Source organism: Hirundo rustica, chromosome 3 (assembly GCF_015227805.2).
Source record: "Hirundo rustica isolate bHirRus1 chromosome 3, bHirRus1.pri.v3, whole genome shotgun sequence".
Lineage (NCBI taxonomy): Eukaryota > Metazoa > Chordata > Aves > Passeriformes > Hirundinidae > Hirundo > Hirundo rustica.
The window spans coordinates 27,246,631-27,271,138 of NC_053452.1; the positions used below are offsets into that span (position 1 = coordinate 27,246,631).

General features: G+C 39.7%; 2 protein-coding genes across 13 annotated transcripts in view; one reads left to right on the plus strand and one right to left on the minus strand.

Annotated features, from left to right (window-relative positions):
• Window positions 1-17,119, minus strand: part of PREPL (prolyl endopeptidase like) — a 19,645-nt gene extending 2,526 nt beyond the window's left edge. The window contains exons 1-14 of one of the 11 annotated variants that reach the window (XM_040058782.2): window positions 17,018-17,119; window positions 16,419-16,691; window positions 13,595-13,795; window positions 13,019-13,085; window positions 12,158-12,361; window positions 10,006-10,129; window positions 7,484-7,700; window positions 6,726-6,911; window positions 5,048-5,251; window positions 4,129-4,304; window positions 2,526-2,742; window positions 2,186-2,335; window positions 1,141-1,267; window positions 169-275 (exon numbers count right to left, since the gene is read on the minus strand). In XM_040058782.2, the coding sequence (XP_039914716.1) occupies window positions 169-275; window positions 1,141-1,267; window positions 2,186-2,335; window positions 2,526-2,742; window positions 4,129-4,304; window positions 5,048-5,251; window positions 6,726-6,911; window positions 7,484-7,700; window positions 10,006-10,129; window positions 12,158-12,361; window positions 13,019-13,085; window positions 13,595-13,795; window positions 16,419-16,637 (2,199 nt within the window). In that variant the 5' untranslated portion in view covers window positions 16,638-16,691; window positions 17,018-17,119. The other 10 variants (XM_040058786.2, XM_040058785.2, XM_040058783.2 and 7 more) reach the window with 10 other exon arrangements.
• Window positions 17,120-17,636: 517 nt separating this feature from the next.
• Window positions 17,637-24,508, plus strand: part of CAMKMT (calmodulin-lysine N-methyltransferase) — a 211,991-nt gene continuing 205,119 nt past the window's right edge. The window contains exons 1-2 of one of the 2 annotated variants that reach the window (XM_040060640.1): window positions 17,637-17,735; window positions 23,137-23,306. In XM_040060640.1, the coding sequence (XP_039916574.1) occupies window positions 17,637-17,735; window positions 23,137-23,306 (269 nt within the window). Of the gene's footprint in view, window positions 17,736-17,842; window positions 17,925-23,136; window positions 23,307-24,508 lie in introns of those variants that run through there. The other variant, XM_040060641.2, reaches the window with a different exon arrangement.

Sequence of the window (24,508 nt, forward strand, 5' to 3'; positions counted from 1 at the left end):
TTTATATATAATTTAATTATATATATGTAAAATCAGCAGTTGCTCTAGCAGATTTTCTTTATAGTTTTAACTTACATTCAATGCCAGCCCAACTTCTGAGGCTGAAGTATCCCTTGAGGGGACACATCCCTGAACATGTTATGGAGCTGTGCAATGAAGGGACCATACCTCATTCAGTGAGTGCTCCCAGGATGAATCACAATGACTGCCACTTGCCTGGACATCCAGGATGATATTAGGAGTCCAATTTCCTGCAACAATGAAGCTGGTGATCCCTTTACATTGAATGAACAAGGAAAAAATTAACTGGGTAAGTGAATTGTTTAAGGATAGCTATTTCTGCCTTCTTGTCCTGACAGAATTTCTATTATTCCTTAAGAAAAAGAGAATTGTAGAGAGGCTTTCTGAATGGATTACTTGTATATATAATAACTGCATATTTAGAAAATATTAATCTACTTAGTGTGTTCTGAGTCTTTTTTGGAAAGACATGCTCTTTTTTTCCTGCACAAAGAGCACAACAGCAACCACAGCACCTGCTGCAATTTCTCAGCCACTGCAGTTGCGCTGCTCAGAGACAGGGCATCATGAAATGTAGAAAAGGTTATTCAAGGTCTCTTTCGGTAATGATGGTAAAAGCCTCTCCCCAGATTGGATGGTACAAGCAAATAGTCAGGCTTGAATGTACCTTTTGCTGGGAACTCCCAAAGCTAGGGTTAAGTTTCAGGTATAAAAGCACCTGTGCCTTGGGCCTGTTGTCACTCTAGAGTGGAATAAAGACCTGCAGCTTTAGCAAAGTGAGAAAAGTAGGTTTTTGTATAGCAGCAAAAATAAGCTTTTTCTCCAAGAGCTGCTGAGAACTGCAGCCTGGCTCTGTCAGCAGCTGGACTGACAGCGTGGGCTCACCTTGCACTGTCCAACAATTGCCCTATGTGGAGGCCTAGGAAAGAGTGAACTCCACTCACAGGCTCCCAGTCTTTGTTTTTGCATCTCAAGAGAGTGTCCTGAGTCTGCTGTGGAGCTGGTGATATGGGATTGTGTTTGAATTCATTTGAGGAGAAGTCAATCTCTGTCGTCTTTAATTACATGCCTATTAAGATTCTGGTTAACTCCATTTATCTGTGATATTCTTATCCTTACCTTTCTTACTTGTTCTGCTGGCATGATCTAGTGCAGCCTTCCTGAGTTTCTGAACATACTGTAAAATTCCTGTTAGTGGTATCCGTTCATCATTTTCATACGCCGTGATAAAAACTGAGGGATAGCACTGAGGTAAAAAACCAAAACCAGTTAAACACTTGAGAGCTGGTCTTCCCCACAGAGTAACACATTTTTCTCTTACTACACAACTTGTTAGGGTTTATTTAAACACTCATCTACTACATAATTACTTAGTATTTTCTAAGAGTTTTATCACTCTAATCGCAAAAAGTATCTTGGTCTGAAAAATGCCTTCATAGTAGGGCATAATCTACTAGCAAAAGGTCATAAAAACATCCTCTCCCCACTGGTAAAGGTCTGATACCTGTCTGCTTGCTGATGATTGCAAAAAAACACCCCCAAAAATCAAAAACATAAACAAACAAACAAAAAAATTTAAAAAAGGTTAAAAAGGAGTAATTATCATGGAATAGTTTTACCTTAGAACAATAGTTGAGGTTTATTTTTGCAATCTTTCTGCACAGAAGTTAGTTTTTAAATAAGACTTTTACTTAATGAAGCAACACAGTTAACACATTGTTTAATAAAGAGAAATTTGCCTTGAAATGACAGAGTCAAAGCTATAGGTCCTCTTCCCTTTCAGTGTTTAATACCTCTAGAAAGATATTAAATCAATGTAAAATACCTTCTCCCTCCCGTGTCTGCAAAAAAGCCAGCAAAACACAGTAGAATGTCAAAACTCCCCCACAAAAGAAGGCATTTTGCGTCTTCAGATTTACAATAGAGCAATCTATTACTTCCTGAAAGTCCTAAAACAAAAGCAAGTTTAGAAATCTATATCGTTTAGGAGAAGGCATTGGGTTAATTTCAGTAGTCACTGGTGACTCCAACTATTGCTAAGATTATTACTGAAATAATTTATATTGGAGGGGGTTTTTTTAAATTTCAGTGATCTGCCTTTGGTTTTCTTACAAACCACTACACTTCTTGCCTGTGGTATTCTGCACAGAAAGCATAGTTTTACCTGTGGCTTAATATTCTGGTATGGGCAATAGCTTTTGATATACTTCATACATTTTTCATCTTCTAATGGATTTCCCCATTCTTCTTGTTCCTCAGTTGTCAGTGGGAGATGAGTTTTCATCATTGTATTTAGAACATCTACGAAAGGAGCCTTAGAAGCCATAAAAAAAAAAAAAAATTGGCAAATAAGACGGAGGACCTTGAATATCTGAGTCAAGGTGTTCTCAAACAAATGAGGGGACTGAGCTTTGAACTGGAATGTTTCCAGTTCTGAAAGTGGTACAATAGCACAGATAATCCAGTTTAACATTACAATCTGTAAAAGGTCTGCAGCAGCTCACCTGTAAGACCAGGGCTCTGATCAGTGCTGGGTCAGTGTTGCACAGGGCTCCTGCAAGAACTCCCCCAGCACTGGCGGCTGCCAGCGCTGTGTGGTTGGGCTGAGAAAATCCCAGTTGGTGCAGCAGCGCGATGCAAGCCCTGAGGTCATGGAGACCATTGAGTTTATTATGCTGACATCCATCTCTGTGCCAGCTAAGGCCCTGCTCTCCTCCACCCCTGAAATTTAATGCAATTCAAGTTGGAGTCTCTTCAGAAAACATTACATGGCATAGCTTCAGATAAGGAAAGAACAGCAGCAGCCACACAGTTGCACATCATAGTTTGCTTTCCCAATTAACTCTTCTCTATTTTTGCTTTGCCCCTCTTTATGGCTAAATCAGACAACACGAAGGCAAAATAAATCCATCTGTGATGACTGGTGAAAATACTAACTGTAGAAGGGCACTCTGTGTCCCAGAACCCACAGGAAAAACAACACTTTAGGAAATTTTCATTGCAGGCAATATAAAATCAGGTAATATTATCTTTTTATACAGGAAACTATGAAAATATTGAACGCATTTCCAATACTTCCATTAGTGACACTATTACTAATTAAAAACAGTGGAATAGTATTTCTAAGCTCCACACCAGACTCTCAGGATTTGTCTTCTGCTTAGCTTAAATTCTGAGACTGTTAGAAAGTTTGGTTTGGTTTTTTTTTTTTCTCCCCCCTAATTTGTGAATTTCATATGCTGCTTGAAATGTTACATTTTGTAATACAGAATTATAAAAATAATTTATACTTCTTGCTATGCAACCACAATTTTGCTTCTAAGCCACCTGAAGCTTCCTCTTCTGGTTTCAAGTTTAAAATGGATTATTTGATTAGCTGGCCATCTTTGGATGATGAATCCATCTTCATGTAGGACTGACCTGCATCTTAAGATACTCCGTGGGGCCTGAGGAAGGACAGCACAATACTTGCCACTGAGTACAGCAGATTGAATATATCTGCTGAATTTGTTTTGGGACTGGTATTTCCAACAATTACTCATCCCTCCCCTTCCTTCCCCTCCCTAAAGTGGTTCTTTTGTTATCTTCCTTAGCTACTGAGAAAAAGCCAGTTTTATAAAACTGGTAGATCTGCAACTAAACTGGAGACAGGAGGTTTAGTCAATAAAAGATCAAGGGTTGCAGGTTAAATGCCTAGTTGTTGCTGTGGAATGTAAATGGCTTTCAGAAGACACAGACTGAGCATTGGCACACAATGTTCTCAGGAGGAGAGGGAGATAACATGTCATGGCACTTTGAGCATGAAATTTTTCTTGAGCAAAGATGAGGTAAGAAGTAATGAGACCTGAAAAGATTAGAAGTTACATACAGCCATCATGTAGATTTAAGAAACCTAAAATATAGTGTGCCCTTGTGTTTTTGTTTTTGGTTTTTTTTTTTTTCCTGAGGTAAATTTAGAAACTACTTAAATAAAAAATCCAAAACTATATGAATAATTAGGCATAGGTACATGAAAAAAATTATTTTGGTACATCTTCAGTTGTACATGAACAAATATCTGTGTATCCTACAAAATAAAACCTTATTTCTGTTTTATATTTGACTTACCTAACATGGCAATATGCTAATATCCAACCCTCTTCAATTAACATCAGCTTCTCTTCTTTAAAGCTCATGTTCAAATCTATGCCATAAGCTCCATATACATGAACTAGAAGTGGTCTCCTGTGTAGTTCTTTAGAATTCTTATTATGAAAAACTGTAATTGGCACCAAAGTTTCATCCTAGAAAAAAAGGAGTAGTTTTAGAATAAGGGACATTGCAGAAATCTCAATGACACATGGCAATGAAAACTTCAATTATTTATTTTAAAATGTGTTCTTTTGATTACAGTAATTTTTTTTCACTTAGAGTGTACAAAGCACTCTTGAAAAATAAAGCCTGAGACTGAACCTCTGCTGTGTGGGCTTATGGATGCAGAGTATAAATTCATTTAAGTGCAACACCTGAGGAGTTTTTAAACTACCAAAGCACCAAAGTCTTCCTTCTCCCTTTAACACCAAGAAAATATGTTATTAACAATAGAGTTTACCACTTACCACAGTACAAACTCTTTATTAACAACTCCAAATTTTTAAACTCAGGCTGTTAAAACTTTCCTTCATTGGTCTGCACTGTGCAGCTGGTTGTGAGGTGTTCTTTTCAACAGCTGGCACCTTTTTCATTTATCATGGGGAGTACAAAACCAATACATCAACTAGAAATTCCCACTTATACTAAGATTCTTGACTCATCGTGTGCTGTTATCTCCTCTGGAATACCCGGGTTAATGGAAAAAAAAAAAAAAATCACGACTCTTTCTTGTTCTTCTCTATAGCACTGAAGAAAACACCCACTGTTTAGTAACTATAGCACCAACTGCTCTTTACATTTTTTAATCTCTGTTCCCTGCCAAATGCACTTTCTTTAAATGGGTGGGGAGGAAGGAAAGAATAAAAGGAATGGGAAAAAGACTGAAAAATCTTACCTTGCTTTTAGCTAGTAAACGTGTAGTGTGACAATTCGTAATAATTGGTACCTCTTGCACAGCTTGTTCAATGAGATTATTTTCTTTAAATGAATATGCAAAACGCTTAGGGGGGTGTACTGGGGAGGAGAGCTGAAAATAGCAGGTGCTGGTGGTATGTTCAGGATGAGATTCCAATTCAAATTCACAGGCCCACGTAGGCAGCTGAGAAAACATGGCATTTCAAGTGAGACCCTTACACTGCTTCTGTAAATTTTGGTAATATGTCCTTCAGAGTAAAAGACTTTGGATATTAACTAATTATCTTCAGTTTGTATGCAGCACAAACTGTATTTCATTTAAATCCTGTAACAAAACAGTCAAAAAGTGAAAGACTGGTGAACTCTTCCCCTGAGGCCACTGGATAAAGTTGGACAATGAAATAAAAACAAAAAATTAATTCAAATTCAGTTTAAAATTGGTATTAGTGCAGATTTTAAAAAAGAAAACATTTGAAATGATTCTGCATTCATTTTATTTTTTAGATCATATTTTTCCTTGCATTTCCAGTTCTACTTCAACACGTTATACAGCCAAGTCCATGTCAGCTATTATGCTTTTACTGTGAGTTAGCTCAGTAATGCTAAGCCACTGAAAACCCCTGCCTCTTAACTTTGTTCCTAGTGCCAGCCATTGTGAAGAACAAAACCTTTTCTTGGCACATTCACCCTCAGACACTTACTGTTATTATATTTAAGGTTTTTAACTCTGCTAAGAATGAAAGAAATCAAGATTCATTCTTTGAGAGCAGCAGGGACATAGCCAAACCCTCTGCCAGACCATTACTTACTTGGGTTAGGTTGCTAGAGGCTTCTGAAAACGCAGAAGTCGTCCAAGTTCTCCTCAGTAACTGCAGGCCCTTTCTGAATAAATAAACTACGGCCATTTTACAAAATGAAGATTTTGGAGACCGTACAGTGTACTTTGTTGAAAACCTTTTTCTGTAGCAGTTTTATAGAGTGCAGCATTGGCAGCTTGTTGCAATAAACTTATGAGTTGTTCAGACTGTATTTTTCAGGAAAACAAATCAATTAAATATTTCACCTGAATGGTCTTCAGAAATCATGGATTTGGCTTGAGTCACTTTGTTTTTAATCCACAAGTATTTAACAACTAGAGAAGGGAAGAAAATCCTTTGCACTGATTGTACTGTGATACCAGCTCTTCCCATTTATTATGGGACAGTGTCCATACTTGTTTTCTGAACATGAATCTTTTTCCTGTGACAGGAGCCTTGCTTACACCAACGAGTGTAACCAAAAATAGGCTCAGTAAAACTTAGTAGAGCATTTAGGGAACCAAGTTCTGCTTTACATTAGAAATCAGCTGTATTGTGAAGAGCTTGACTGTAATCTGTTGAAGAAAGAACTGGCTCACAGGATAGCTGCTCTTTAACTTTCTGAATGCTGCAGTATGCCACCACATCAAATCCTGACCAACAGCCACAGGTAATACAATTAGTCATAACGATGAAAGTACCAGTATTAATAGTTTCCAAACCACTTTTACTTTTGGAATTTATCTTTGCTTTCATTATGTTATGTCAAAAAAAAAACCAAAAAAAACCAAAAAACAAAAAAAAACACAACAAAAAACCCACAACAAACAAACAAGCTACTTAAACCAAGCTAAAACGTACCTTTATTGACTGAACTGAGTGTGAAACAAAGGAAATCACATTTAAATAAAGATGACCAGAGTTCTTCAGGAACATAATACAGTCATCACTGAACATCTCGAAGTCTACTAGCTTGGTTTTCTTTTCCGGTGCATAAACTAACTTCCAGTTCTCCTTGCCACTGGAAGCTACTGGTGCCTTCATCAACTATTAAAAAAACAAACAACCTTGTATTACTAAAAGGTAGTAAGAGTTAAAAAATGAGAGGTATAGACTTATAGGTGATCTCATAGAACATTTTTCTTGCAAAAACCCCACTTATTTGCATTTGGGTTGTTTGCCTGTCTAAAACTGGAGATTCTTAAACTCCCTTTACATAGGCAAAATGGAAGAACAATGCTGTAACATTTGGAGAAGACCAAGTCTCAAAGATTACTCCACAGAAGACTGTAATACAGTAAGTGCTTTCAGCATGGCCAGCACAATTGTAGGTGGGTTTGATTACACAGACTGAGATCACCAACTTGAGTTTTGATATAGGGGAAATGACTGTTGAACCAGTTATTTCTTGATGCTGTCAAAGGAGTTAGGATCAAACTGGCCTCCTATAGGTGAGATCCATGCATCACCATCAGTCTTTTTAATCCATGCAGCTCTCTCTCTTAACTTATTTCAGTAAGCTGTGATGAACAGGAGTAAAAGCCAACCTTGCTGTTTCTACATGATGTGCAATAGGTATCTAAATTAATCCTATGAATGTAATTATCAGTCAAAATTGCCTTATATTCTGCAGGTTCTCCATAGGTAGTAAGAATGTACAAGTGGTCCTTTCTGTGCTCGACGTGGTAAATGACCCCTGTGGTTCGTGCTTGTACAAGGGAAGGTGACTCAAAGGGATGTCTGCAGTCAACCAGCCAAACTTCTGAGGTCGTCTTGCTGTTGCTGTTAATAGTGAGAAAACGCCTGTCTTTTGTGCAATAAAGGTCTACAAAGAATCTGTAGGGAATCATTAAAAAAAAGGGAAAAGAGAAAGCTTAAATTTAATCAGTGTTCTAAAATGCATTAGTAGTTTCAGAATCATGGGCTTCCATCTGCAAGGTAACAAACAGCATTCCTGTATGCAGACTGGAGAAATTTCAGGCTAATTGGCTCCCAGATCCACTTCTGTTGCATTTACCCTGGGATTTAAAACCCTTCAATCTTGTGTGTGAGACCTGAAATTTGCAAGGAAAGCAGTTCAGTTGTTGCCCAACTAAATCCAGGTTTTTTCATCATTGAGCTAGACTGGGAGCTCATTGATGCATACAGGCTTTAAAATTCAGGCAAAATGTAGAACTTTTTATTCAGCTTGTAACCCTATTTAAAAAAAAAAAAAGGTAGTAATGGATAGTTTAAATAATAAACAACATCACGTGGGAACAACAATAACAGAAGTAAGAGCTATTAAAAAATAAATTGATAAAATGTTTATGTGCTACTGACCTAACTGTCTGAAGCAAATAAGACAAAAGGTACTATTTAAAAAGAAAAAAAGCACAGAGGCCTATATGAGGCAAGGTGGACAGTGTCGGAGTGATAAAGCTGGAAACTAGGAACTGGTTTTGGAACTAAGGAACTAGGAATTATCTACTGGTTTTCAACCCCTCTAAAATCTAGAAACAGAAAGAATGATGTGACAATCTAATAGTAGAGAAGCTCAGGCTGAAATTCAGATTCAAATTTCCATGAGTTATCTTAGTTAAGTGGAAAGTCACACCTTGGATCAGAACCGTCTCTTTGCCATTTTGAACCCTTAAGACTGGATGCCTCTAGAAGCAGAACTGTCCAACACAAAGATCCAGATTCCATCAAGAAAATGCAGGGTTGAGTACCATAATCTGGATCACACAGATCAGATACATGACTGCAATGATGATCTCTCTAGGATTCAGACTATTTGCCTGGTGAAGAAAAGGATGCTTTAGTAGCATTTTCAGTGCCTTTAATTATTTGCAGGTGGAGGATCTCACATTTTTTTGGCACTATTGTTTTATCTAATTGTACCCTCTTGACATCATTAGGAGGACAGGCACAGCGGGGGAGCTTAAGTCTGCAAGAAAAATCAGCCTCCTGCCTGTCTAATACCCATGAATTTGGCAAGAATGTGGCACCTCATCCAGTAGAGACCCCAAGAGTTCAGCTCTGCTGATCCTGCCTCTAAGAGGGTTGAGCTGAAATGCATATTACACTTCTCCCCAAGGATTAAGACCTTGATATTACAATTTTTTTAATCTTTGTAGCTTTTTGGAAAAAAAAAAAAAAAAAGTCAAGAAATTTTCAGCTTCTAAAAAAATATCTGACTGCAACTAGAACAGCTGGTGAGATGCAGAACAGAACTGCTCAATGGCCATACAAAAGAATGTCTTGCCATCTCTGATGAAGGAGTTCAGCTATGAGCTGCAATAGCACATGAACCTTTAGAGTAAGTTTCTGGTAGATTTACTGTAATGACTGTGACCTTCAGAATTATGCCAACAGTTTCCCTGTGGGGAAGTGCCAGGTCAGTGCAACTTGATTTTCTAAAACTGCATCAAATGTAGCTGGAAAAAAAAGATCTTATTTATTCTATCTCCATTGCAAATTTTTGTGTTTTCTTTTTTTTTTTTCCCCCAATGAAAGTATAATCGGAATTTCTTTACTGAATATGTAACTTGAATTAAGAATGATCACAAATATTTATGGAATGCTGTATAAATATACCATGTGCTACAATGCTGAAAAGCTAGTTCTGTGCTCAGTTTAGCAAAGAGCCTTCTCGTCTTCCTAAACCACTCCTTAAAGAAAGGTTATTGAGAGGGTATTCAGTCAACAATAGTTCTGTCTCTTGGAATGTTGTAATGATTTTGCTCATCCATTACCCAGAGCAAGGATTAGCCTGAACTTATGTATTTTTTTTTTAAAGATGTATCAGACATCAATAGCAGAGAAAACAAAATGAAATCCACGGTCTGATTTACCCTGTATGCAACTGTCACACATTCATTAAAGGACACCCTGACCTGAGAGTGACCTTGACATTTATAAACTCAGCTGAACTCATGAGGTAAGAGAGGAAAGTCAAATCTCTGTTGATCACATATCAAAAGAAGAACAGAGCACATTCTCAGGCTGCATAAGGCACTGCTGACAGCAGAACACAAAAATGCATTTTACTATTTGAAATATGAACACTTTGTTTTCCAAAACAAATTTACAGTTATATTTTACATATAAAACACTCTAAAATATGTAAAGGACTTGTTATATTTTAGATATGTATTACCTTGCATCTTGTTCTGTATAAACTAACTTAGTATGTTTCTGATAAGTGAAAGTGGTCATGAATACATTCTGGCATTTAAGGTTCTTCTGAGTTGTGTAATACAGAACATCATTTGCAGCCCATTCTGGAAAAAAAAAGGACAAATGCATATCAAATTCAGAACAGTGTATACCATTACTGAAAGAAGATGGGAGTTCCATAGACACTGGATCCAGTGCTGAAAAAGGTGGGCTGCAGGTGGCATGAAACTGAGGACAGTACTCCTGCACCCTGTGGGAAGTGAGGTAAGAGCCAAAAGGTTTTTCCGTGTTTTCTCTGAACACCACAGAACAATAATCTCTTAATGTATTGGGGGATAAAAAAAAAAAAAAAAAAAAAAAAAGGCAGAGGCCAGTGTTGCAGGGCCCAGTAATAGGAAGCTCTTGACCCCTGTGTGGGTTCTGGAGGTAACAGGAAAATTGGAGATGTGGCTGTTTAAAAGAGCAGAGAAAAAGAGGTTTACATGGAGTCAGCAAGATAATAAAGTCGTCATAAGCTCTGCAGTGCTGCATGTGACTGCACACAAGCCATTTAGAGAAAAGAGATGATGCATGTGCCCCATGGGTACTGCTGAGATAAAAATTCTCCAGTTTTCTATGCTTGTGTATGTGTTCACCAACATAGAAAGGTATAAATATAGGAACCTTATTATTCTGAAGTTATTCTGACTAATCCAACCACATTCCTGCCATCTCTGCTGCTCCTACAGCCAACAGAACAATGTTTAACACATATGCTTTTAAAACCTGCTGTATGCTGTCTTGTGCATAAATACTGGTTTTCAGTACAAACCCCGAGGAATTAATACCAAAATAACACAAACACTTCTCTTCCTGAGCAGCAGTGTGGCTCCAAAAAAAACCAGTGCACAGGTAGCTGAGGATTCACTATGAAGACAAGCCTTTAGAGGGAAAATCCAAGTTTTCCTATAGCCTAGCCTATAGAAAAATCAAGATTTTCAGGAACTTCCATCTGTCTCCCTGCTATTTTGTATCATGCAATACAAGCACATAAACTTTGCAAGTGGTTCTAAGACTTAATTCTCTTGCTCAGGATTGAGGCACCTCTGTGCTTCATGACACTAGTGCTGTACCTCCCTCACAGCTGACTTAACTTTACGGAATTTACCATTCTCATAGTCATCTTCTGTACTCTTATTATCTTTCACACCAATTTAGGCAACAGGATGCTGGTCTCCTAAGTACTGATTCTTCTGGATCAACCTAGATAGATGTTAAAGTATGGTGTAAAATGTCACTGGCAAATTTGCATGTTTATTTTTCAACAGGTATTATAATTTCAGCAAGAATTTAGTGTTGTGTTTCCACACTACTCCTCATTTTTTTAACAATGAAGTTTTACCTAGAGTTTTTTATTTTTTTGCTCTGCCCAGACAATTGCTCACTGCACTAGATATTCTTGATGACATCTAGCAATATAATCCAAAGTACATGATGTGGAACACTATATATATACTATTATACTCTTCTTGCTATATTCTTTAACATACTATTGAAAAAAAAGAATGTTTTCCCATTCACTTCCATTTACCTCTGCTTCTTTTAACAGCAATGTAAAGCTCTGTAATCTATTCTGAATTAATTCAAGGCCTGGCTGACTTCACTGGGTTCTGAAGTGTAACCCATATCCTGGATTCCAGCTGAAATTCCAGCCAATACTCACTAGTACTAGAAGTACTACACTTTTCAAGCAAAGCTGTCTACAACTACCAGTGACTTCAGCTGTAGCTGTAAGGGTTTACCAACTAGAACATACCTCAAAAAGATTTTTATATGACAAACAGTCATGTCACTATATTTTGAACACAGCATATTGGATTCAGTAGAAAAAACTTATCTGCATGACCATTGTAACATGCGTGAATGATTCCCCTATGAAGGAAAACTTGTATCCAGGAAGCAGTCCCTTTCATCCATACCAGATAACCCATAACTGCAGCGTTAAAGAAACCATAAGAAGCAATTCAACATCTGTAAGATTAAATGTTCCCTTCACTTCAAACAAACAAACAAACAAAAATATTAAATTTAAAGCAAGACAAGTGTTGTGTTGAAAGCTTGTGTGATCCACAGGATATTTATAAACAACTTACCAAAGCTAAATACACTTGGTATTACTTTTTCCACAACAGGAAGACTACCAAGTTTCATAATAATGCAGATTGCCTCTTCAGAATTTTCACTTTTTAAACTGATGGCCATGTATCTCTGATCTGGCGAAATTCTGATCCGTTGAATAAAGGCATCAGAAAAGCCAAGATCTTCAACACTGAATAAAATCTCAGCATTTCCTTCACCTATTACATAAAAAAAAAGAGATAGCAAAAAAAAATCCTGTAATTAAGACACTGTCAAAATGAACGGTGATTCTTAGTGTCTGTATTTAACAAATTTGTCTCCAGTACTCACAAACATTTTACTGGAATTTATCAACACTGAATACCTGTCTTGCAAGATATTTGGAAATACACATTGTAAAAATAAACAAAAAATTATAGTCCCAAGGTAAAAAAACTCCTGTAGCTATTACTAAAAATATTTCAAAAGTGTAGATCTTGGCTTCTACTAAACATATTGAATTTTAAAGCTCAGATAGCTAAAGCGTGGTTGCTTTTAATAAATAAAATCAGAAATTATTTCACCTCCCCCTCAGAAATAAAAAAGCATGGATGTTCTTTATCAAAATATTTAGTTAGGGCTCTGAAAAGAAGTGTCTTCTCTCTCATACCTCTCCAGCAACTTGCCTTAGTATCAATATATACTATCTTCTAACTCTCTTTACCTCACCTTTACAGATTCAGGATTCTAGAATTGTTACTCTACTACAGAAGTGTATAAACGTATTTTTAGTTAAGAAACAGACAGGTTAAGCATTAATGCAAGAAAAGACCACTAAGTGATACATGTATACCTTTTTTAAGAATCCTACCATATTAGGAAGAGAAATCCCTTACCATCACCTGCTTTTGCAAGAAATATGCAGCCATCCTCTTCAAAGTACACATTCTCTCCAAACCTCATCTGTCCAATACAAACAAACATATTTCAAGTCCAGCATACAATTAGACTATTTCCTCGGAGTTCCTATATACAGTCATTTTTCTGCACAGCAGAATTGTAACAAATTGTAATAAATGTAACAAATGATAGAGCACATATTCCACACTGAAGAAGGAATTGCACACATCAGAAAGGTTTTTTCAGTTAGGGTGCTTAAGCTACCTCTACCTCCTCTAAATTTCACAGAAGGCTCAGATCACCTGCAACCGCTTGTGCAACTTACAATGTCTTGTATTCTTTATCCAAGAGTCAGATGATTATTTTATCTTTACTTGCTTTTGCCTATGGAGAAATTAAGGTAAATTCACTGTCGTAACAGGTATAAGCTGTTCTAAACACAAACTGTGAGTAAAATATTCAAAACTTCTGCTATAAAAAAATGAGTAAAACAGCATTTTATAGCAGGAATGGCTTCACTGTCTTTTATTTGTAGTCAGTGATGGGAAATGTTTGTATTGTTTACCACTTACCTTTGGGCTTCCTGAATCGAGTGTATACATGTTGTGCAATTCTTCCAGTTTTTCTTTGATTCTCTTTGTCATAGCTTTGTATGTTGGTGAAATGTTATTCCAGTTTTCTTGCTCTGATTTCAGAAGGTTCTTGTGCAAAAGGTCTGAAGTTACTATGGATGTACTTTGCTTCCTTTTGGAAGGGACTTTTGTTCCTTCCTGCTAAGTAAGGAAAGACAACAATGGCTACAAGCCAGCACACTGCACATCAGTCTGAACACACGGAGGCAATATCCCCTGAGCCACAGGCCCCAAACCACCTTTGCATTATTACAGAAGTACGTGCCAATAAAAACAAAAACTGCAGTTGGAATAGGTTTTTTTTTTTAACTTTTCCCAATCTTTTGGGGAGGCATTGCTAAATGTGCTTTACCTGACACATTTATTGAGGTATTTTCTTCAAAGTTTAGAGTACTATTAATACATACTCTTAATTGATTATAAGTAAATACGTTTGTTCCTGTTCTAGAACTAGGATTTACATTTTAAGGAATTATGTTATTTTTCTTTCATGGATTTCTTTCATAATTTTCTGTCTTTAGAGCGTAATTTCTCATTTCCTTTCCTAGAAAACACCACCCATACCTCTGTCCCTGTACTTAGGAGTCCTAGCACAGGTTCTTGTTCCACCTCCTCAGAAGTGTTAATATAAATGTTCAAGGTGGAGAACGAAGTGAAACAGTGAACTGATATGGGTTCTGCAACAATTTTAGCAGGAATAAGTTTAAGGATGTGTTTTTCCATGAAATTTGAGATTACTGCTACCTCACTGCCAACAAGCTGTCTTCTATTGCAGAAGTGTAAAAAGTGTGTTAAAACTGCTAAAACAATGCTTGCATGCCGTGAAATCTCACTTGATCAAGCTTCACAATTTATATTACGCTACATAATACTGCTCGGATCCCACAAAGTAGCATTTCATAACATCCAGTGTATGATTTGAATGTGTCTAAGCTTAAAAAGCAGCCTATGCTTCATATCCTATCCTCACTTTCCATTAAGGACTGTTTGTTTGTTCCTAGTTTGTCTTCAGAAACGCATGAGAACCAAAATATGAGTGTTTCAAGTAGACTCTGAAGGGAAACCATCTGCTCCAGTTACTGAACTCCCTGTGAACATAAAGCACGTCTCTGCTGAGAGCTGAGTGTCTGCCCCTGGTTCAGACCAATGCTTCCTCTCACCCGGCACAAGGCAAAGAAATTGTGAAGGCTCTTAGAGAAGCCCTGAAGCAACTGAAAGATTGGTCAGGAGAAGCAAACTGCTGGATACCAAAGTGGTACTATCTCACCCCAGTCACTGGCAAAACTGTTGTGAGAACACCATCCCCCAAAGATGATGCAGCCAAATAAAACTGTGGCCATAAATGGGTACTTAGGAAAGCATAAGAATGGAACAAGACAGATGACTTTCCCCAGGCTTAAACATTATAGCTCAGGAATTTCCTGACCTGAACGTGGTTTCTGGATATTTAAAAATTCTCTCTCATATAAGTCATATCTATATCTCATATATGACTCCCCTTATACCTACGTAAAATTTTAGCATCTACAACTTATTTTGACAAATTCCCTGCATGCTTTATGACTCTTTTGATGGTGGCCCTCCTTTTGTTTCCAGCAGTTCCCATTGTATTCATTTGGAAATATTATATACAGCTGGCGGTCACAGTGTAGGGATATATTAAGAGGTATAGTACATGTCCCTGCCTGGGGAAAATCCAGTACTCTTGAAAGATTTTCAGGATAGCAGAGGATCTCAGTGACAATTGGTGTGCAAACATTTGCTCCAAAGCATACAGGCACAGCCTCCTTCCAGGTGAAAACCATGTTAGCATCCTGGCTGGCACCAGTGTCACAGAGCAGCATTTGATATATTTGTGTTAGTGAAGTACCACTGAGTAAACTGAATCACACATTCTCGTCCCTCCAGACCTCCTATGTTCTCCTTGAAACATTTGCTTACATTTGAGACACAGACTTAGGCACTCTTCACTTTATGGTGACAAATAAAGGAGTTACAACAAGATGAACTTTGTGTCACCTCTGAAGAAACACTGTCAATTTGAAACAATTTTAGGACAACCATGCATCCATCTGAAAACATGTTTAGGAACAAATAAACCAAAACATAAATCTTTTTAAACAGCACTTATGCATGTAAGTAAGTTTCCATGCTCTCATACTGCAGTAAACTTTTATAATACCTCTCACAGAATTTGTATTAGACACTGAGCCAGAAGACCTAAAATTATTTCAGACAGTTTTCTGACTGTGCATGACATACTGCCATCCAATTACACAATATTTACAGAAATCAATTGAAAACCTTTTAAAATATAGTTTAGAACATGTGAACATGATTAGAGATGTCAATATTATATTTCAATATGATGGAAACTGTGACTTACTGGTCAACACAGAAAAGCTAAATGTTTTTTGAGCCAGCTCACAGTGTGGTATCATCAGTTTGGACACTTTGCCGATACACTAGCTGATCTGTCCCTGCAGTTTTCTCCTGATACTTTACCTAAGTCTGGAACATACCATTTTTCCCATAATCACTTTATGAGGAAAATCAACCAAAATGCAGTTTTATGTCAAAACTGAAAAGGAAAGCTGAACAATGGTACCTGTCCTTGAACATAACTGATATCCTGGACTTCATTCCTCTGCTTCAAATTCTCTGGGCAAAATGTGTTTCCTCAACATGTGAAAAGTGTGACTGGGTCCCTTAACAGATGTGCCAAGGTGGTTGTTGGTATTAAGTTTATACTTCAACAGCATACCTTGCAGGAAAAGAATCTGCATGGCAGGATGCTTCCAGGTGGTGCAGTCCTGTGGGTGCACGTACTTTTTGAACAGTCCAGGATGTGGGACTTTTTTGGTCCAATTTTACTGTAAGGACACATTGTTTGAGGAGGGTTGTGCTTAGAGTAGTACTTGGCACCGAAGCTCAGCCCTTGGAGAAGGTTCCGCAGTCCAGCGCAGCACATCCTAACCTTCATTTCTTGACAGCCAACCTGGAATTTCTGAAAATCCCAAACTGCCGATCATTTACACTGTGTGTGTGAAATATACATAACGTAAATTGCAGGCGTAAATTTACACATGAAATATACATAGTATAAACTTCCTCTTTCAAAGAAATGTGAATGATTCACTAGGTAAATCAAATGAAAAGAAGTAAAACTTAGCCTGTTTGTTAACATCTGGCACCCACTTTTTAATCTGAACATTCCCGGCGGCCCAAAGTTTAACTCCAGTGAAACTATGAGGAGAAGGGGAGGTGCAACCGTGCACGTCCAAACGCCGAAGGACAGAACATGGGCAAAGTTTGGAGAAGTCGTCCCCGCCACGTTTCCCCGACACCCAGCACCAAACCCACGCTCTCTCCCGAGGGTCCCTGGGCAGCAGGAGCTGAAGGCCCGTTCGCAGGAGCGCTGCAGGGGCCGGGCCCCCCGTGTCCGGCTGGAACGGCGCGGCCCCGCTCCCCGCCGGCGCTGCCCGTCCGCCCGCGGCCCGCGCAAGGACTCGCCGTGGCGCTGCCGCCGCTCCTCCGGCTCCCGCTCCCGCTGGGCCGGGGCTGCCCGGGATGAGGCGCCGGGCGGGCGGCAGCGCTCCCGGGGCGCTGCCCGCAACTAAGATGGCAGCAGGGCGCTTCAGCGGCCGCGGCGGCCGAGCGCCGCTGATGGCAGCGCCGGGACGCGGAGCCACGGCGGTCGGGCACGGTCCCTGGCGCGGCTTTCGCGGGTGGCTGCGGTAGCACACCCGGTCCCGTCCCGGGTGCGGAGGCCACGGGCGACTTGTCTTGAGGCGCGCCGCCCCCGTGCCGGGCCTGAAGAGCGCCGCGCTGCCTCGGCCGCCGAGAGTCGCTCGGCGCTGCCCTTAGCAAAGATGGCCGCGCCCCTCCTCCCGCTCCATCCTTAGCCCGGCCGGTCCCGCAGCGGCTGGACGCTCAGCGGCGCGTCCCCGCCGCCCAGGAGAGCGCTCCCTCCCGCCGCCGCATGGCCGAGGCTGCCGGCTCCCCTCGCCGCCCCGCCGCGGGCAGGTGCCGGGCGAGCGGAGCGGCGGCGGCCCGAGCCCGCTGGCGGCTGCTCGGACAGGTAGGGGGAGCCCGCGGGCGGGAGGGGCCGGCATGGCCGGGCGGGCGGCGGCGCAGCCTGAGGGCAGCGCGGGGGCTCTGCCGTTCCCTCGGGCCCGGCTGTGCCCCGCACCCCTTGCAGGAGGAGTGCGGAGCAGTCCTATGGTGGGTCATGTAAAGGGGCTTGCAAGCACTCTCCCTGGAAGAGATGGTAATAATAAAAATATATACGCGTATATGTGCACCCAGTCCTCTCTAAAGAGAGGGGAAGCGGAGGCGCAGGCACCGATGCCTTCACTCGCGTGATCCGTGACGGGACTTGAGGGAATGGCCTGAAGTTGTGCAGGGGAGTTTTAGGTTGGATATTAGAAAAAAGCTCTTCACCCGGAGGTTGGCTGGGCACTGGAACAGCTCCCCAGGGAAGTGGTGTCAGGCAAGCCTGATAGCCTGACAGTGTTTGGACAATGCTCTCGGGCACATGCTGTGACTCTTGCAGTGTCCTGTGCAGGGCCCAGGAGATGGACTCGATGGTCCTGATGGGTCCCTCCCAACTCAGCTTATTCTGTGATTTTAGGATTCTAACGTGTGCCTTCAGCAGATGCCCAAACTGTCCGTGGCCCGTGTTAAGGGAGAAGGACCAGCATCCCATCGGCACCCCCACTGCCTGAGGGCACCTGGGGATTTTCAGGCCATAGTTTGACACTTCCATCGATGCCGCTGGGGCTGGTTGTGGTGGCTGCTGCCCCGTTCCTGCTCTTTGCTCCCTGCCCCCTTGACTGCCTTTGATGGGGAGCTGAGGTGAAATCCCACTCACCTGGCAGTGAAAGCTGCATTTTGCTGAGGGGCTGTGCCCGGAGGGGGGTGAGTAGGAAGAAGGAGTAATTGGTGACACCTGTGCTGTGGTAAACAGCGCCTTCTCAGCTCCAGCCTTCCACGCAGTTTTAGACCCTTTTGGAGCAGAGCAAGATTGGAAAGGGTTCCTCTGCAGGTGAGTGGAGGCATAAAGGCTTAAAAACTCTAGTCTGTTTCATTGCCTGTTATTGTTACGGGATGTGAAATTTACAGCCCTAACTTGAGCGTTGGGTACTGTGCAGGCGGACGTCTGGAGCTGCCTATGGACAGCTGTCCTTGAGAGGGCATGGGGGTGGCACTCAGTCCGTGGTGGCAGCTGGGTTGGAAGGGGCAACCTGGCTGTGGCTGGGTCGCAGTGGGAGGCCCGGGAACGTCAGTACTGCACTCTGTGTGTGCTTTTGGTTTCTGACTTTGCCGGTCCCGTTCAGCAGCACCAACTTCTGTTTTATCATACTCCAAAGCAGGAAATGTCGAAGTTACTGGTAGGAATATCAGGTTTGTCTTTGTAGGTTTCTTTTCTAGCAGACTGTGTAAGCTGCACTCTGTGGCTATACTAGCTGTTATTTCTTCTCAACATATACTGCCTTTGGCATATTCCTGTCTCTTAAAATCATAAGGAGCTTTTCATAACAATAGAATGGGGTTGTGGAAGAGTGCATGTAGGTATTTGGGGAGAAGGCTTCTCTTTTTTTCTCAAACTACATTTATCTGTGACCTTTCCCTCTGCAGATTCCCTTGGTTTTTCCATGTTCTTTAGCTTTTCTGTTGATTTTTATATGGTACAATGAGCAAGGATGAATTTAATCTTACTGGTACATCTGAAGTAAAAATCAGTTCCATGCTCTTTGCTACAGTGGTGCTCAGATCTATCTATGGATTGGAAGACGGTATCAACCTCCCTTTAAATCCATTTTTGGAGGAGCACTGTCAAAGTGTTTCTCAAAGTGCTTTTCATACTGCTCATAATAACGCCTTATGTGAAATCAGTTCTGTGGTGTGTTTATGTCTTGAATTTGCTTTCATTCAATGCACACACAAATTGATTTACTACGGTAAGGATGCTTGAGTGCACACTCGTTGATTTAATTAAAAAAAAAAAAGCCCTTTTATGAGGTATCCTATGAAGCTAGCATAAAGAATCAGGGGTTTGCATAATTACCTCTGTGTTCTTTATCAATGAAATTTTGTGTATGTACTGAGTTTGAAGTTTGGCAATATTTTTAAACTTAGTCTGTCAGAATCAAGAAAAGTATTTTTTTTGCATTTAAAAAAATGCTGAGGGAAGTTACCCATTTACTGTGCATTTGTAAATGACTGGATAAGTTCTCTAAGACTGTGTTTTGAGCTCTGCCAGTCTCTGTGGCTGAAGGCATTATCCAGTCAGTAGTTTCCAGCAGGAAAGTTAGAGCCATAGGCATGCATTGGGTTCCTCCTTGTATGTACATTTGCTCCCTACAGAAAGTTTTGTTAAATCTGTAAGCTTTTTTTGTTTATCCTGCCTGTTACTTTCCTCCTGCTTGTCTCACACAAGTCTCAGAATCACAGATTATGCTGAGCAGGAAAGGAGCACGAGGATCATCAACTCCTGGCCCTGCCCAGGACCCATCCCCAAGAGTCACACCACATGCCTGAGAGTGTCTTGCTCACCTGCAAAAGTACTTTAACTTCCAGAATTGAAAAATAAAAGCTAAAGTTAGGATTGGTCAATTACACTTTTTTTTTTTTTTTTTTCCTCCCTGAACAGAAGCACTTCTAAAACAAATTTTCATCTCTTCCTACTTTTTTCTCTGTGAAGGGTGCCTGTGCTCCAGATCTTTTTTTCCATGTTTTTGTTAGTCTTGAGTTCATAAATTATTTACAGTTGGATGAAACAATTTGGTGAATAAATTATTTGTAAAAATATATACCATAGTCCTATGGATGATACTTAGAGTGCAGTTACAGGTTATGTTGTAGCTGATTGTGTAGAAACTTTCTTGCCTGTACAAAATACCAAGTTGCAGTCACTGGCAGAGAACTGGCAGAGGTCTGTAGACCAGAAGCTGTTACTGAATTTGGCTCTTAAGTACAGCTAAGTCTAACACAAGGATATACACAGTTGAATACAGGGAATTTCAGGTGACTGCCTTTCTCCATGTTGTTTGTGGGAGATTCTTTTTGGTGAGGGTTTGGGGGTGTTTTTTTTTGTTGTTGTTGGTTTTGTTTTGTTTTGTTTTAAGGGATATCAAGCAGTTTTAGGTTTTATAGGGAGTCCTAAACATGGTCCTAATACTGTGACTAAATACTAAGGGCATTGCAATTAACATCTGTGATAATATTTTACCAGAATTTTGTGGAACAGAAGACTGGTGATGGGTTAAGATAGGTTTGTCACCTTTTGTTTTTATCAGTGGATTATTCTGTAGAAGCAACTTATCTTTGTAGCCTGATTAACACAACTGTGATCCTTTTAGGGACAGATTTGAGAACCCGCCCCCCGCCTTGATCCATATGTAAAAAATACAGATCTAAATAATGTAACATATTCTCCCTTTGTGCTGTTTTCTCATTTGTACTTGGGGTTTTAAAAGATTTGACCTGCTGTTGTAATTTTCAGATCTTAGACCACTTGACTTGTGGGAGAAATGTTCTTTTGAGTACTCAGATACTTAAGAGATTTTCTGCTAACCCAGAGAATGAATTTTACGGAGTGGCTATGTGATGTCTCTGTATAACAGAAACTGACAATAGAAATGTCTTGTTGCTGCTGTGTTTTATTTTCCTGTTAGGAATAACTTGCTTTTGCTTTAAAGAAGTCCCCAAACAACACACTTTTCTGAAAATTAGGTCTTGCTGGTTTTCTTTAGTTGTCAAGATAGTCCATTTTGTTTTCTATTACATGAAGGTCTTAATTTTGCTGGTCTTTTAATTTTGTTCTCTTGCTTTGATATTTTTGCATTTTTCTTCATGTGTGTATTTTTCGTACGTGTTACAGAAGTAGTGTGGACAGCACCCAGACATTTTAAATACTGCATGGAAAATGCCTGTACCTTCCATATGCTGAGACCTGCCAAGGAAAATAGCTCCAAAAGCAGTAAGGCTGATGCCTCAGACCTGCTGTTAGGAACCAGCAGTGTAGCAAATACAATTGCTCTGCTCACATATGTAGTACTTCCAAATATCCTGCAAAATAACAGGTCATGGCCCTGAACTGTAAGGCTGTTAAATGTGAGTACATTTTCAGTTAAAACATATCAACACAGGTTGCATGCAGCAAAAAAAATCACTGACTTTTTTTTTTTTTTTTTTTTTTTTTACTCTTGCTTTGTATGCAAAGCTTCTATTTCAAGTTTCATAATTCTGGAGAGCTGTTTCCCATTCGATTTATCTTTAAATAAATCAAATGGGCAAAAACTTGTAAATTGCAGTGCTGTCCTACTCAATGGAGCTCTTCCTTTTTCCTCTTATCAATTTATAGTGATGAGTTTATTTTCTCCTTTTTTTTTTTTTTTTTTTAATCCATCACTGGGGACTGCATATGCACCTTAATTTTAAAATTGCAATGGCACTTATTTATGTATTCTCTCCAATGTTAGCAGAAAGAAGTTAAATCCAAGAGACCTCTCCTTCCACATCACTGCCCTAAGGAATAAGTCTTTTTGTCTGGCAGGGAATTGCTGGCTGTCTTCTGAGCAATGGCACAGCTCAAGCACTCACAGCTGAGTGCTGGGTTTTCCTGCACAGAGGAGTTGATACCTCACTCCCTGAAGATGGTTGAGTGCAGCAGGCTAGGCAGGACAGAGAGCCCACGTTTTCACTTTCCTGAACAAGTGTTTTAATCATTTAAGGCATGCAAATGACATGCCGTCTCTGTCACTGCCTTGAGTTCTTCAGCTCTTAGCACTGAACCTGGTGCTCTCAGAGTGTTTTGGGGCACTCCTGAAGTCTGGCTCATGTGTCAGTCCCCTTATGGGGCCTGATAGGGGAATATACAGTTGTGGTATTTGAAAGTCTGGGGCCTGGGACAGGGAACAATCTTCTCAGCTTGGGCAACTTTGGCAGCATCTCTGCAAGTGTGCAGCAGAAGAGTTCTAGGCTAGGAAGGAGTCTGTCAGGGGAACACACAGCACTCAGGCACCTGATGATCATGTTTTGGGTTTGTCATTTCAGTTCTACAAAAGATACCTTTGTTTTTGAATTTTTTCCTCCTCTATAGGAACAGTGAGAGGCACAGAAATTGCTTGTGGAGGGCACTGCTTAAGCTGTGAAATTTGTAAAAAGAGAGGAAGGGGAGAACCCAGTTTGCCCCTCTAATTTTTGCATGGGTTTGCTGGAGCGTGAGTTAAAAAAAACCCAACTTTAGTGTACTTCTGAACACAGTTCATTTGCTTTATAGTTATTGAGACATAATTCATAACTCATTCTCTTGACCCCTACCACTGTAGTTTGTTCAGGCTTAACATACTTGGTTATTCTTAATGACTGGCTGATAGCATAGCCATTATGGCTTGCCTCTTCACTTAAATAGGCATGGGTTTGTTCTTTTCTTGGAAGTTTTATTGTTAATGTTTAATTTGTTCTTCATTTCAAAGGTTCTGAGGAAAAAGCCCTTGAAAGATGTGCATCTCCAACAAGTATCTGTAAGAAGGTTTGCATCGTTCAATCTCTTTTCAATAGAAGACCAAAATAGTTCAGAAGAGGAAACTGGGACCTGGGTTCAGTATAGAAGCGTCTTTTATCCCAAATACAGTGTCTCCTTAAGGTAACCACAATATAAGTTTTAAGTACTTTCTAAGATCTTGAATGGGCCTCCAATATAAAACTCATTAGTCATTCTTCCAGTGTTTTATGTAACTAGGGCATAGTTTACAAATAAACTGGTAAATGTTATTTTTAGTTATTTGTTACAGTAAGGAGCTTGTCTGACTCTTCTTCCTGGTACATTTCACTGAAGTGGCAGAGCTTGACTGAAAATACTTAATGCTTGTAGCTAAAACAGAATGCAAATGTGAGCATGTATTTTATATTTCAATAGCTTTCTGTTTTGACATTCTTCAGCTATAAATAAGATATTAAAAAACCTGAACACAGTTATTTATGGTCTTAATAAAAAAATTTATGACATGATGTTATTAATAATGTTCTGAAAGGTTTTTGGTAATGATCTGTATTTTTTTCAGTTTTCTTCTTAGTGCTTCTTTTAAAACTCAATTTGGAAACCAAATTCCTAGAAAATAATATATACTCAATGAAGTAATCTTTGTTATATTAGGGCAGATCAATTGTATTAAAGAAACTGACAATATAAAAGTCCACACGCATACAAACAAAGCCACAGAAAGCTTACTCCTCCCCAAAAAAAACTTCTGAAGGGATGTCAGTGAATTCTCAGTAGCTTCATAACTTCTCCCATTCATTACTATCTTGGTGGGGTTTTGTTTTTGTTTTCTCTTGCTTTGATCTTCTTTTCCATATTCAGTTTTGTACCTACCATACTAGGTTTGCCTCAGGGGGTTTGCAGCAGTAATTTAAGAATCCCTGAATTGATACTTGCTCTGCAGCATCTCTGAAGGTGAACGATTTTGCAATCTCTGTACAGTGGAAGATGTTCTGGAGAGCCCAAATCAAAAATTGCATTTTTGTTTACCTGGGACTTTAAATTAAAGTCAAGCTGAAATTAAGATCTAACACAAACAAGTGACCGTCATAAAACTGCAACATATTTGCAGGATTTTAAAAAGAACCAATGAGAAAAAAAAAAAAAACACCAAGCTAAAGGAATCCCAAAACACTACATGCAGATCATTTTAAATTTGCATCTGGATGTAAAATCAAGAAAAAAAAAATCTTTAGAGCTTTATAAAGTCCTAATTTTCCATTTTCCAAGCTTACACTCAGTGATGTTAAAAGGGTCCAAAAGGAAACCTTTCCACTGGAAAACCGCTGTTAGTAATAGAAGTAAGT